This window comes from Egretta garzetta, unplaced genomic scaffold (assembly GCF_000687185.1).
Source record: "Egretta garzetta isolate BGI_Z169 unplaced genomic scaffold, ASM68718v1 scaffold94, whole genome shotgun sequence".
In the NCBI taxonomy this organism is placed as follows: Eukaryota; Metazoa; Chordata; class Aves; order Pelecaniformes; family Ardeidae; genus Egretta; species Egretta garzetta.
In genome coordinates, this window is record NW_009259683.1 from 9,304 (window position 1) to 24,508 (window position 15,205).

At 44.9% G+C, this 15,205-nt stretch overlaps 1 protein-coding gene across 1 annotated transcript in view; it reads right to left on the bottom strand.

Moving 5' to 3' along the window:
* Positions 1 to 15,205, bottom strand: part of RARB (retinoic acid receptor beta) — a gene marked incomplete at its 3' end in the record, with an annotated part of 190,708 nt that overhangs the window by 6,635 nt on the left and 168,868 nt on the right. Inside the window, exons 4-5 of the mRNA XM_035894117.1 lie at positions 10,162 to 10,322; positions 2,500 to 2,676 (exon numbers count right to left, since the gene is read on the bottom strand). Of these exons, the coding sequence (XP_035750010.1) occupies positions 2,500 to 2,676; positions 10,162 to 10,322 (338 nt within the window). The remainder of the gene's footprint in view (positions 1 to 2,499; positions 2,677 to 10,161; positions 10,323 to 15,205) is intronic.

Here is a 15,205-nt window from a genome sequence, read left to right on the forward strand (position 1 = left end):
AAACACTGCTCCAAGTACTGAAATTTAGCTTAAATAAAGAGCTGCACTGCAATTCCGATTATGCGCGGGTGATGGGGGTTTAATGGATATGGGCATTTCACAGAGAGCGGGCGCACTGCGCGTTACTGTGCTCGTGGCAATTACCCCTTTTTCTTTTTAAGCAGCACATAAAATAGTCACATAAAGCTTGTGTAAATGTCGCGCGGGAAAGTTAGGACTCTTTGCAGCAACTGTGTCTTATCTGCTGCTGTTCTTGGAAAAGCCTCATCTCCTCCCTGCTACGGGTAGCGATGGCACTTGCGGTGCCCCGCTCGCTCGGATGCATCACCTTCATGGAAAATAAAGAAGAGAACAAGCAGGCGACGGGGAATGACAGGCCTCAGTAAAGTTTATAACTAGAGCTTGAAGGTTGCCACATGGCCACAAAGTAAAAGTAGCGAATTCTATTAAAGAATCAAGCCTTTCTATCCATTAATTAGTTGAAATAAAGTCACCATTTACCACCTGCTTCATTATTCTTTTTCTCATCTGGCAACGAGGCTTTTATTCAGTCACTTCGATCAAAGGCTGCCAAAGTGCCTTTATCTAGGCACTTCAGATAAAGCCGTTAGCAGAACAGCCACCCCCAAATACCTGATATTGCCTGGCCAGTGCCGGCGACCCACGCAGCCGGAGGAGCTGTGGGGGGGACCCTGTGCCACAGGGGGGACCCTGTGCCATGGGGGCTGTGCGTGCTCCCGGGGGCAAGCTCCCACTACCCACCCCAACAAAGAGCGCCAGGAGCTTGTGGGATCCTGAGCAATTAGAGAATTTGGGTATGGTTTTTTTTCCAGCAGCTATGGAGCCAGGGCATGGCAGCAACAGATAGGGGGTGGCAGCTTAAGGGCTGAAGTTTTAGGGGTAAAGAGTTTGGATGCGCAGATTCTTTCTGTATCCGGACTCCTCCCCACCATTTTTGGGTAGTTTCTGTATTAACCATTTGTTACTGGTTACAACAGCAAAGCACAAAGCAGTTCCCATCCCATACCTCTGGCAGAACACGCTTGGGGCAATACCACAATTTCTCGATTACTGTACGCCTTTTGGTGTAAAGGGAATGTAACTGCATCTTACCAGGACAGGGCTGGTGTCAACAGGCGTGCAATTGGTAACGAATGGCCCTGCCCCATGGAGGGACCACGCACAGCAAGGATGAGATGGTCAGGTCTGAATGAGTGCCTGGATGAAGGGGACAACGAGAGGCGAACCTTGCGCACGACAGGGCAACCTTCCCTTTTTTTATAGGCCGGAGAATATTCCCTTCCCCTCTCCCACCCCTCTTCCTCCTGCATCCATGTCCTCTGGATAGCTTTTGACAAAACGAGAGGAAAAGGTCACAGCAGTTAACGTCCTCCTCAATATGATCCGTGTTTGAAGCAATGCACTTTTAGAAATTCTGAAATTAATTACCTCAACTTTGGATCCCCTAGCTTAAAATCCTGTGTCACGTCAAAAACTATGGCTACAGTAGCCATCCTACAACAGGCTTCTTGGCTATGCTTGGCTCAATGAAGACCTGAAGGTTTCTGCTCACAAGAAAACATTTAAAATATGTTTAAAACACGCTGAAAATACTGTTTTACTGAAAGTTACTGCTATGATAAGAAGTGTATCTGCAGCTAAAAGCCTGAAGACCTCTAAGGTCTTGATAAAGAAATGCTGAGCTCCCAGAGGGTTCCTCTGAAGGTCAGTGTGACAGAAACAACCGGAGACAAAGGGAGGGAAGACAGCTTGCCTTGACATAGCGGCAAGGTCTGGAGAAAAACTCCAAGCCCATCTGCACAGTTCCCTGCTGCAGGTTGTATGCTTGCCTATTTAAAATTAAATGACATTTAGCTAAAATCTGTACCGAGTCCATTACAGCATCCACTTCCACGGGTGCCTGCCGCCCTGGTGAAAGCAGGGGCTCTGCACGCCGGAGGCTTGTGCCTGCTGGGCTCCGGGCACACCAGGTTCCCCTCTACAACCTGCAAAAACCTCAGTCTGAAGATCTGTATCTTGTTCCTCAAATTGCCTCTTACCCACAGGTACAGCACGTTCCTAAAACATTATCCAGCGGCCTGTCTTATCTAGGTATCCTTTACATGGAGCATTAATGCTTTGGAGGGAGGAGGAAGGAAAGAGAATCGGATCTCTCTTCAGTGTTAACAACAAGGAAATATTTCCAGAGTTGTACATATTTCAAGTTAGCGCCACAACACCAAAATGTGCCCTTCTTCCAACTATACTGAAACCCACAAGCTATAAGGACTTACAACATATTCTGAAACGTACGCTCAGCCCATAAAACACACCTCTGTAGATGCGCTAGAGTCCACCGTACCAGACCACCCAGTAAATTCAATTTTGCAACCATGAAGCCGGGGCTGTATTTGACCACCACCACCCCCTCGTTGATTACAGTAAAAAGAGCAACAGAAAACGCATGAGTAGCATAACAACGATGTTAAAACTACATACCAGTATATCCAGGCAGGCTGCTTTAAGTAGAGTTATCTGGTCTGCAATGGTCAAACTTGTAAAGCCTGGCAATCGCTTTGCAAATTCCACTATTTTAATAATGCACTTTGTTGCAAGTTCACTGAATTTGTCCCAAAGCCCGAGGTCCAGTCGAACCCGATGGTCTGCGCTGGAGTTCTGGAAAGACAGGCAGAAAGCACCATAAATCAACAACGTCCCTTTCAGTAAATGGCTTTCAAGGGAAAGAAACAACAACTGAGTAGCCCTTCCAGAAGTGCTTTCTATTAACATTCCAGGCATTTTCTGCAGCTTGCTGTTGGGATGATGCTGGTTTTAAACTTGGATTAATCGCCTGAAAATTCCTTGGATATTTCTCTGTTACTTACGATTGCAGAGGCCATCTGTACAAGGAATACAAATGAACTTAAACATTTCCAAATGCCACCATCATTATTCTTCCTTGCCGTTATATAATAAGCGCATTGAGGGAGACAATTTATAGTTGTACCCCAGAAAATATAAATGAACAGTGGAACAAGAATATCAGGTCCTCATCTGGAAAAAGCAGCACAGTATTTGGAACACGGTTTCACATACTTAAGGTCTTAGCTAATTAGTTCTACTTAATTTATCTGCTCTGTGGTTCTGCAAGAGTTTTACAGCTTTCTCGAGCTACAGTCTCCCACGAATTAAAGAGCGTTTCTTTACACGACGTTAGGAAAAACACCGTGTGCACTGATGAATGCAGTGTGCTCATCTGACGGTGCATCCAACACAGACCCTATTGTTTGAAGTGTTACAAGGACATTCAAGCTGCATCTTTCGGAGGCTGTTTCCATATATTCACGTATCTTAATCCAAAAGTCTGTAATTTGCTAGGATGCGTAGCAAATCTGTGTTAAGTTTGTGATTGAACTCATGTTTTCATATATTCAGAATAACCACTTCACCCTTGCAAAAGTTAAACGTGTCAGCCAAGAAGCAGCCAACTCCAAAGTTACTGTAGTCTATTTGACACTAGACCAACAGAAGCTGGGGGCATGGGGAGACCCAGCGAGTCATTTCCAACCCACCCGTAATTCCCGTGGGGTGACAAGAAACAGGTAACGACGGAGCTCTGAATTACCCGAGGCTCCCCTCCTCCTTCCCCAGCATGCAGCATGTTCCCATTTTGCCAGCGTTTGATCCAATGCCATTTGGGATGCAGCCAGTGCAATGGTGTCCCCCCACCACTATTTCCTGAGCCACCCAATTTAGTGCGCGTTGCAGCTGCCTTCAGCATCTTGGTGATCTCCTCTTCATTGCAAGATGAATTTTACCTGTAAAAACATGCCGGTTCCAAATTTGCAAGTGGTGCTGAGCTGCAACCACTGGAAAACCAAAAGCAGAGTTTCTCTCTTCCATGTCTCACCTGAGCTTGTTGACTAACCAAGAAAGAGAGAGGCATCTCCAAAAAAAAGGCCCACCTGCTTCAGATAGGTACTTAAGGCAGGTAAGGGAAAATCCCCCTCAGGTGGTGGCTTTCTCCTCAGCTGCAAGGGAAGCCCCTGTGATTACCTGCCTTAGTCTTAGCTGGTTGAAGTTAAAATGTTAAATTAACTTCACAAGTAAAGTTAAATGAGTTAAATGAAAGGAGTCTCAACCTAAAAGTCTAACAGACATGGCAGATAAGTGGCCACCAAAAAGCACTCCATTTGCACAGATGACACTTTCTTGGAGGAAACATCTCTAGCGACCCTGCTGATGATGAGGACGTCCACCCTCTTGAAAATGTCTGAAGCCATCAGCTTTCTTTGGTTCATGGGAAGGACACCAGGCCTGAAGAGGTCGACGAGGAGATGTAGGGTGAGCTCAGCTTGGCTGTGATGCTCCGTCACCCCTTCCCGGGGCTCCCTTAGCAGATGCCACAACCACCACCAGTCATGAAGGGGCAAGTCCTGGCAGATCATCAGCACGCCGCCCGCCCACCAGTCACCCTCACTTGCAACAGGGTGGAGATTCGAGCCGGCAATATTTATATTAGGTCCTTATTACAAAAAGTAAATGCTAACCACACTGAACAGTTTGAAGGTGCATACGTCCTCTTACCTGCACCCCCTCTTTTTAAGGGATAAGAAATCAACTTCATCATTTCTATCTGAATTTTTATTCTGGAAACTTCCCCTATTTTGCTTTGGTTTTTTAAATGACAGAAAAGATAGGAGAAAATGTCTTTATAATCCTAAACCTAAAGAATTGCCTTCAAAATGGTCCAAAACTAATGGGTTAACAGTCATTGTAATGCCCTTTGAAACATTTCTTTCGGCTACTGGAGTATGCATCCTTCAGATTTATTTTATTTCATCCTCAAGGACCTTGGTGAAATACAGTACATTGGAGAAAAAATAAGATCAAGATGTGCAGTCATTCAGACTGTAATTAAATTTAATAGGCAGTTTATCCAGTTCATAGAAAGATGGCATAGCGGAGAGCTACACAAAGCAGAGCCTAAAGCAGGAAATCATTTTACAATAGGGTATCCATCTGGAAAAAAAGACGTTGCATGAAACCAGCAAGTGTGAACGAAATCTTCATCAGTATCATATGAGGTTACTTTATCATGCTGCAGTACCGGCAACGGGAAGTTTGACATGTCTTCTATTAAGAGTAATGCATGGCCGTCTTAACAAATGTAAATCTAACTCACTATTATGCAAACCGAAGCGAAGGGGCAGTTAATAAAATACAAAATAACCGGGTGCTTTATTACGCCGGGTGCCAGATTCCTCAGCGTTGGAGCTAATGTGGTTTACACATTATCTTCGAGATGCTACAAATGGAAAGACTTTTAACATTTTATTTAGTAACGAATGGGGTTGGAAGCGTCATGGAAAATAGCCAGATTTTTAGCAGCATTTCTGAATATGTAAAACCGAAACTGACTCGGTATCAATGTATAGGTTGAACAGTAAAATACAGGGGTTAATAAAATGGTGTTAGAAACAGAAACTCTGATTAAATTTGCCTGGGGATCTCCTCTAACCATGCTGTGAAAAAGATGCAGACGCTATGACTTTTCCTGAATATTTTACTGAAGCAGTTTTTTGGGTGTCTTTTCCAGGAGCAGCCTTGCATGTTTTTCAGGCCTTTGCACCAGCGCACATATGGTGGAACAATGCTGTAATACACCCTAGTGGCATCTTTATCAGTAGAAAAGCCCAACCTTGCTATGAAATCCAATTAAACAGCCATTTTTGCCACATAAATTGATCCCATTTTTTCCATCATTTTTGTTTTTTCATTGCAGGCTGCTCTCTCTCCACATTAACGATACGGGACGAGGTACTCACAGAAACGTACACAGTAGCAGAATCCCTACCGTCTTTAAAATCCACTTTACAGAGGAAACAAGGCTCACAGGGGCACTCTGCCCTAATCAGGAACACTTGCTATGCCTCTTTAGTAAAAAGCAGCAACGCACTCCAGCTCCGGCGAGCTCACCGAGGACCAGAGCATACGTCTCTGCTCTGTCCCAGCATCAGGAAATAGATAGATACAGATATAAAGATATAGATACATATTCCTCTGCAATGGCACAGAACAATAGCAGTGTAACTTCTAAGCCCAGCAATTACAAAGGACAAAACGCCGCTGAGATGTAAAACCTCTCTGCTTCCAGCCAGCCAAGAGCAACCTGGGAGAACCTGCAGCAAGGGTCCACAGAGTCAAAATTATTTTCTGTTTTATCCTCCCTTTATCACGAGGTGGGATGTAACACAGCTGTAGACTTACAAATAATACCAGTCTCGAGGGACAAGCAGTATAGTTACACTCAATTATACTATAAAGTATGACATCTCCAGAGAAATTACTAAGGCACTCTCTCTTACCTGGATGACAGTAATAAAACAGATCTATTTATGATGGACTTTTGAAATCCATTACGTTTAAACAGCTTGCTGATTCTCATCATCGGCAGAACTGTACTTGCCACTGCCCACCAAATGCAACTGTTAAGTCAAATGACCCAGGGAATTTAATACGAGTGCTATTCTCCCATTATTTTAAGTAGACTTTTATTAACTATGCAAAGTATGGTAATTATTACAGATAGGGACACTTTTTCTTTTTAAAGAGCAGATGGATATAAAAAGAACATAATTGAAAATGCTTCTCCAAAACCGTTTTTGAACAGGTAAAAATACACGGGGGGTGTGTGTGTGTGGGGAAATCACCATGTAACCTTTCCCTCTGGGAAATGCAGGCTGCAGCGCTCAAGAGCGAGAGGAACCAGGTACACAAGCCAAATGTCTTAACAGACCTCTGCAAGGTCTTTCTTATTCCACTCTCTTATACTTCAAATTCTTTGCTCTTTCTCACAACAAAATAAAATGATGTTTTAAAGCCATCTGAACGATCACGTCACCGAAGGCGCAGAGAGGCCACGCTTGCAGCAGTTCCTTCCATCCACTGTTTCTATCAGCACGCAAGCGCAAAGCTCATGAAATTCAAGTGAATCCACATCGATTCAGTACACTCACTTCTCACCTCTCGCTTAAAGAATTAAGTAAAAACACTCTAAGGTTACAAAAGCAATCTCTGTGCTCTGCAGTGTCAGCGTGCCATGCTTCATGACTGCTAGCCTGTAGAACCGGGCATAAAAGCAGGACTGGTGGCAATCTTCTACCCGTATAGGCTTGTTACTGTCAAGAAAAGCAGAGTGGCGTAGGCTTCTAGCTCCCCTTGGACTCAGCATCTAGAAAAAGGGCTGTGTGCTCCTATGGTTTTTTGACTTCTGGTCTTTATTTCAAGTGTCTCAAAAGGAAGGATTATTGCCTGAGCCCCGCCGTTTGATCAGCAGCTGGTGGTGGTGTCCAAGCCCCGAAGCTGTGCTCCTCCGACCAGCACGCACACCTTTCGCCTCCTGCATCCCCCTGGATCCTCTGCTGCCGCAGAAAGGCTTCTCCCCCGCTCCTGGGCTGACAGGCAGCTGGAGATGAAGATGACCCGTACCTCAGCCCCAGCGGTACTGAGGAATATTCTTAATCCCAGAGGTTTTCACCGGGTGCAAGCAATGGGGGGGTGCGTGTTCTACTCTGTCCCTTCCGAAGCCGTGCAGAGACAGCATTCACAAAAAAGAGCTCTTACACTGAATTTGTACCTAAAAAGCTGGGGTGGTCACCAGACCTTAGCTAGATGAGGGATTTAAATACTCTGCATTTCACACAGAGACTATGGGAATGCAGCAAGAAGGCGGTATTTAGCACGGCTGCTGTTAGTTTTGACACAGCTGTTGAAGGAAGCTATATCCTTCTCAAGGATTCAAGGTAAGCCGAAAATAACTCTTTCAGTATGATTTTGTTACTGCAATTTGTATAGCACCAAACCATGACAAAGCGGCAGGGACTTCAGCCACGTTCTGTGGACTTCCAACAGACCAATGACAAAACCAAGAAATCTCTCTCCCCAAGCTGCCCGATCTGGCCCGAGATACAAATGACAAATATCCAGCCTCAGAGAGAGTGTGGTCAGGTCATGGTTACTCGGGACCCATAGGCAGACAGGATTCTTCCATTCATTGCTTAGATCCAGGTGCTCTCAGTAAGTGCTCTGGAATTCCAACAATAAACTCACCACGGGGGCCAGCAGGAACCCAAGGATGAAGGCAGCAGTGGTGGGTGGGATATGCAACAAGACCCTCTCCAATTTCATCCACTCGTACAATTTCAAGAGCTAAAATATTAATGACAACCTAAGCATCCAATACATAATGCAAGCACACAGGTGCCCAGGTTTATCTTTCAACCCTCCAGGATCTTTGGCAATCACCAGCACGAAGAAGTACCATCACACCAGCTGCAGTGCACTCTTCCAACTCAGAGGTACCACAAACATACGTACCAAGCGGTTCACGCTGGGAGGTACGCCGATATATTGGTATTCTGGGATAGCCAGGCCGTTTGCAAGGCAGCCTGTGAGCCATAGCTCTGGCAGGCATACCAGCAGCCTGGCTACATGCCCCAGCTGCGGACACGCGATCACCTCTTCTCCAAGGCATAAACTCATTGTTTTGAACTGGGAAGATTTTTTCACACTCGTTCAGAAGCGCGCTCGTGTTTGCAGAAATGTGAGAGCCTGTTTGGAAGATTTTATTCACTCCAAGGCGAGGACGCAACCGCATGTGCTGCAGGGAGGAGTGGAGAGCATTAACCCAGGAATTTCCTTGCAAAGGCACGCTATGGATTCCACCATCTCCAGCTTTGCCTTCGGTTCTGTCATTAGCTGGCTGGTTTCGAGCTTCCAGCTAGTCCCTGGGGGTCTGCCCATGCTTGCCTGCCATACCAGTATTTGCCAGTACGCCTATGCTGACCATTTTGACTACATCTCACCCAAGCAGGGATAGCACCGGAGAAGTTTGCAGAGTGCAGGCACCTTTCCCAGTATGGCACATTTTACATGGGTCTCAAAATTCAATGTGAAAAATGTTTGTGAAAATACCTTCAGCAGCATGAAAAACATGCTTTTTTTTCTAACATCACACCATGTGTGGTTGCTTTTCTTGCATTTAAATACAAAGTCTTACACCTAGACATAAGAGTTTTGAACCTTGCACTTTGTAAATAGATGACTACACCGTAAACCAGTAAATACTGGTGCCACACAGGGATTTGCCTAGCTTACTCTTTGAGAAATGTAATGTTTGTTTCAGTAGCAGAGCATTTACACAAAGCAGAGAGCAATCCAGTGGGCGAGGTATTTCACCTGGCCTCTAAGGCTTGGTCGGAACCATGGAGGACAAGAACCATGGAGATAGGTATCTCCTTGCCCCAGCCATGCTGCTCCTGAACTCCCAGCTTCAGCAGCAAGAACGCATACTTGACTACTTCAGGACCTTCTGGACATCCCTCTAACAGCCAGTGCTGCTACAGCCAACAGCAAGACCAGACCAGCAAAGTCATTCCTCTGCCAGCAGGACTCTAAATGTTACCTAACACTTATTTTTAAGCATCTTTTTTATTACTGCATTTGCAAACTTGACACTAAATTTTCTCTCTGAAATCAATATATATCACTGACCTTCCCTCTATTTAGCAACATATACATGTATAGAAAAGATTTATTTCCCTGACTCATCCTCTGAAGAAATTCCCACTGTACTGAACTTCCTGACTGGGGGCCAATTTTTCATTTCTAAAAGCAGCAAAAGTGTTTGCTGCATTGTGATATTTTGGTAGACTGGGAGATGAATAAACTGCAAATGAGCATTTTGGAAACCGGTTTATTTAGACATTCCGTATTTTCCTTGACCTTGGTAGCTTTGGGACTGTCACCAGTAATCCAGCAGCACTTAAGAACTCTCTACACCTGCAAAGTTGTAATCCACTGACGCACAAGCAGAGATCACATCTTTGGGAGCCAACAAATTTCTAATGAATGATGGCATGTAATTGACTCATTTCTTGGCTGGATTAATCCTTCAGACAGTCTCTCACAATACCGCTAAGTAATGCTTACAGTTAAGTACAATTTCTCTTCTTCAGCATGTATTTGCACGCATACCTGCGTTTTTTCATGACTAAGGAGGTGCAAGGGGTGCATCTACTTCTTCATCGTAAAACATCTGAAGCCTCCAATGCAAAACTCACATCATCCAAGAATGTATGTGTCACAACCCATACTTACTGTAGTGTATTTTCCCAGCTGGCAGAGTGAGGGGAAGGTTTCCTGGTGAGCTTTTCGGATCTTCTCAGTGAGATCATCCAACTCTGCTGTCATTTCATAGTTTTCTGTGGACTCCTGCTTTGAAGGTTCCTTCTTCTTTTTGTTCCTATCATTTCTGACAGCTACAGAAAAAGCAGAGACACAGATCACACGTGGTTATTCAGATGACCCCATGTTGCTCTTGCCGCTCTACTTCAAAACACTGCAAAATGCTTTTATTTTTAGCATAAATTATTTTAAGTGGAGATAAAAATGTTACATGCACAGAGAAAACTAACACAAGCTTAATTACTCATCTGGAAGAATTAAATTTAGCAGGATAATGATGAAACCAAACTTCCATAGGTGCTTGTTGTGGACGTGCCATCACAGTCCTGTAGTATCTACCTTCCAAGAAAGTCTACTGCAACTTCACATGCATTGCAAGTGTCTCAGAAACTTTGTGAGGTGGGATTTTTTCATTGCATCATTACAGCTGTGCATGGTGAATGGCAAAGTCCTCTGTGGTGATGCAGTTGGTATTTTTTTAGATGTGAACAACACTAAAGAAATGGCAACTGTCCCTCTCAAATTTCACAGTATAGAAGATAACAAACCCCATACTAATTCAAACTCCACCAAGCAAAAGTTATTTAAAGGGAAAGTTAAATTTGAAAACAGTAAATGAAAGAAGATGAAACACGTTAAACTCAAGATCTGAAGATCAAAGGAGAAGCACAAGCACTTGAAAGAGTAAAAATGGCAGTGAAGCTATCTAAAATTGCTTGCCATCTGCTCCTGCGCTCAGATCAGCCTTCTACCTTCCCCTGGCCGTGGGGGATTACTGGAAATATGCATTGTGCTGTAATTCATTTCCCACATATTTGTGTTTTGTAATAAAATATGACAGCTGCTCCATCACCATGCTACTCTTTGTTCTCTTAATGAAAATAGCTTAATTTTACAAAATGTGCCCAGGAGATAAGTCTATGTCCGCAGTATTGCCAATACTTGTGAATTTTATCAAGAGGCTTGTTGTTTGCTAAAGCTAACGTCTTAAGCGTAACCAGATGCACAACGCTTTACAACAAAGCTAAACGAAATCAATCTCTCTCCCCAGAGACTCCCTGTCAATATTAAACACCCTGAAGACTAAATGCTGCTGGACAAATAAAAGGCAATCCTAACATTCACCGGTGTTCAAAACCTCATGGTATCTAAACCAGTGGCCCGAACCTTGAGGTTGCAGTTGGTGGGTCTGGCACACGTGAGGATGGCCGGGAATTTTGGACGGCCAAAGATCTGCCGATTCACATTTGTACTGTCCCGCCCCAGAAAGCCCATCTGTCTGTGCCGCAGGGAGGGAAGCACTGCAAAATGGGCAGATGTCCAGAGCCACCTCCACACTAGCTCTTCTCCCCCACGGTTCCCCGGGCCTATCTCCACATCTTCTGTGGTTGCCTTCTACATGCCTGTGAACCACAAATGATTGCAAAGAGCAGACAAACAGTGAATGCTTTAAGGAGCAAGAGGAGCTTTCGACCCAGTCTCACCTACAGCATCTGTTCAAGAACGAATGACACGCAGTTGGATTCATTTTCCTCTGGGTGTCATTTCTGAGAGAAAATTAAGAGTGACATGGGAAAATGGGTGGGAAAGCAGCAGAATCGGGGCACCTATGGAAATAATGGAATACGTGTAACGGAAAACAAGGGGTAGATACAGTGAATATTGTTGCTCCTTTGTGCGGCCATCAGGCACATACTCTGTGTGACGAATGGCTCTGGTTTTCTCACTGAAGGTTTGACTTTGCAGCTGAGAGAACTCTGACCCCAGATAAATATCCAGCAGATGTTTTAAGGATGAACTTGACTTTAACTGTGTGAACAGACCCACGCTGAAGTCAGTTATGTGCTTTGCTGGATCAGGGTTGGGATGCTGAGCACCCCACCAGATTAAAGCCTAACCTTGAACACCATCAATTCTGGTGTCTGGGGTAACAGAGACTCAAAGAAGGCCAAGAAAGTGGACAGAAAAGGTACCTTCTTGTGAAGGTTCAGTGCTACGAGTGTAGTCAGGTTTAGGGGGGATTTGGATCCCCCACTCCATGCCTTTTACAAATACTCCCCTAAAGCCAATGCCCTGATTTGTTTGCTGGACCCCAGGGCAGAGCGCAAGTACAGTCTCTTGCACTGAAAAAAACATCCAGGACCAACACATACGTCTTGAGTGCTCCAAACTGCCACCACACTCCAGAAAGTAAATCCTAATCGCTGCTGTACTTGGGAGATAAAAGAGCTCCTTAGAAAATTATGTAAACTCCTACACAACCACAAAGAGCAATAAGCCTTTGTAATAACGGCCCATTTACTTATAGCTCTACGAGCTGATTGACAAATTTGCCAAACAGGCGGCCTCAGCAACTACTTATCTCAATAGCTTTGAACTCCTCATGGAAGACAAACATGTTATTTAGGCCAGGCTTCAGAGCAGCTGCCAAGAGCTCTCAGAGACAGGAGATAATGCCGGCAGGAACCACACCACCGCTCCCGTGCTACCCCAGCACAGCTCCCTCTGCAGCTGCACCTGAAGTCCCTTCCCCTCCAAAGGCCACCAGAGACACAGCTGCTGGTCAATCCACATCACCAAACTGGCCCAGCTCTGTTCTCTTTCTTTTCGGGCACAAATCAGTGAAGGGTTGGAAGGGGAGAATTAACATGGCCTGAAAACTAGGAGCAGTTGTTGTTCACTGTTACCTTTTTTCTATGATTCCGATAGCTTTTGTAATAATGATAAAACCTGAATAACATTTATCTTCTTGCTTTATGTATACTTTCGATATTTCCTACATCTGTCTTCGCTAAGGCTGCATCAGACACGGCAGTGTTTCTATATTCCCTGTAAGACAACACAATAAAGTGCTGACATATAACACCCAGGCTCCAAAAATATAAAAGAATTTCAATAACGTTGAACTATTATGCAGATTCAACTACAACTATAATTCAACGCAAAAAAAAAAAAAAAGAGAAAAAGATTAAGACAACACTATGTTTAAGAGAGTTAAATAAAAACATATAAACACACGCATTTACCCAGTAAATTTAAAAGCCATCACTGCTCTGGGAACAGGAACTGTCACACCGCACATAGGAAGGGTTTTGGATTACAGTTTATGCTTATATTACATAAATCACACCTTTTTGTATCCTGATCTTTACATGCATATGATCACATCAATCCCCGATGCAATTCCACAGGCTTTTAATGATGATACGCCAGTGATGAATCTGTGTCGCAGTTAATGCCAGCGTAGAAAACTCAGGTTATGAATTTCATTACTTGTGCACTAAATTCTGACTCGATGGCTGCATTATTTAAAAGCTCCCGACAGGGGACAGTATGGAAGCTCTCTTGCCCTGTGAGAAATACTGCAAGTTAAAAAACTAAAAAAAAAAAACCCAACCAACAGATAAGGGCGGGGGGGGGAGAGGATGAAAAGAGGTGTATCTTGGTATGCGAGGAAGCCACGTCTGCGCGAGTCTCGGCGCTGCTGGGACGGCTGAGCCACGCACGCCCACGCCTGAGCACGTCTCCTCTGATCCATCTTCCCGTGACAGCTTCCCTGTCCCCTCGACACACACGCCAGGACTTGCACTTCCACACCCAGAAACCCGCAGGCAGCCGCGGCAGGGTCCATAAGCTAGCAAAGGCACTTTCTGTTGCCTTAGCTTTGAGGACCAGCCCCTACCCGCAAACGTTCATCCCCCTAACCTGATGGCAGAGGGGCTGAACATCATCTCTTGTACCATGCAGTCTGTTCTCCTCACCCCAGGTTTGCCACTGCTTTCCTTAGCCTCAGACACATTTTCCCTCTTCTGCTTGAAGCAATGGGCAAGGCACGAAAGCCGCGGGAGGAAAGGATGCATTTTTCAAGAAAAGCAGGGCCTGCCATAGATGAAACTAAGTATTGGAAAGACACAAACAGCTTCTCTCGGAGGACCCCAGCGCTCTCACTTAGCAACCACGCAGCCATTCTCCTGCTTGAGCGGGATCATTTCAAGCATGTTGTAATGCTGGGAATCGTCCAGTCTTAAACGCAAGCCCCTCAGGTCCACCAGACTTAGTCAACGCTTGGCCTAAGAAGAGTCTGGGATCCAGCCCAAGAGATTTAGGCAGTTTCCAGATAATCAGGTAAAATTATGGAATAGCGAGTGTTTGTAGTCCCCTTTGTCAAAGGTGGCACAAACCTGTCCAGGGGAGAAGAACCTGCAGCTCACAACACGGTATTTCCAATTACTTGCATAACCTTTGCTTCCCCAGATGCCCAGAAGATAGTTAGACAGCACCTTTCATATATTATAATGATTAATCAGCTATAAATTCATGACTTGAATTGCTATCATTGCAGTTTTGCCTCTCGGAGATCCCCATGACCTTTGAAGAGCTTTGTGTACTGGTTAACCGGTTTTGTTCCTGTAGCGACAACTACCAGCGTTTCCAGTCAGTTTGCATTCCAAAAAAACCACACTTCTCTTGTCATTAAATATTTTGGAAGTTACTCGTTAAGCTAACAAATCTCAAAATCACCAAAAAGCACACGGAGCAAGTCAGTAATTGCAGAGTGTTGGGCGTGAGGCAGGCTTTCCAAAAGACTCCTTTTGTTTGCCAACACCAATGAGAAAAGCAACAAGAGGTGAGCTGAGGCAGGATGGCTGCAGCCCAGCCAGCTCTCCCACCCGGGCAGAGGCTTGCTTTCCTGCACCTCGGGAAGCCATCTGTCCCCTGCCAAACCTTAGCAGCCGTGGACAATTTCAGTCAAATAGGCAAAATGCTTACCCATTGCCACTGCCAAGTTTGACCCATTGGGATAAATGCCCCACACATACCACGCTTTGCGTTTCTCCTCATCACCCTTCCATAAACCATGCTCATGGTAACGAATGGCAGTCCGTAAGGACGTCTTTCACAACAGCCACCTTGGAAAACCTTCAACCAAGGGGGACTTAGCACCCCTGATGCTGCT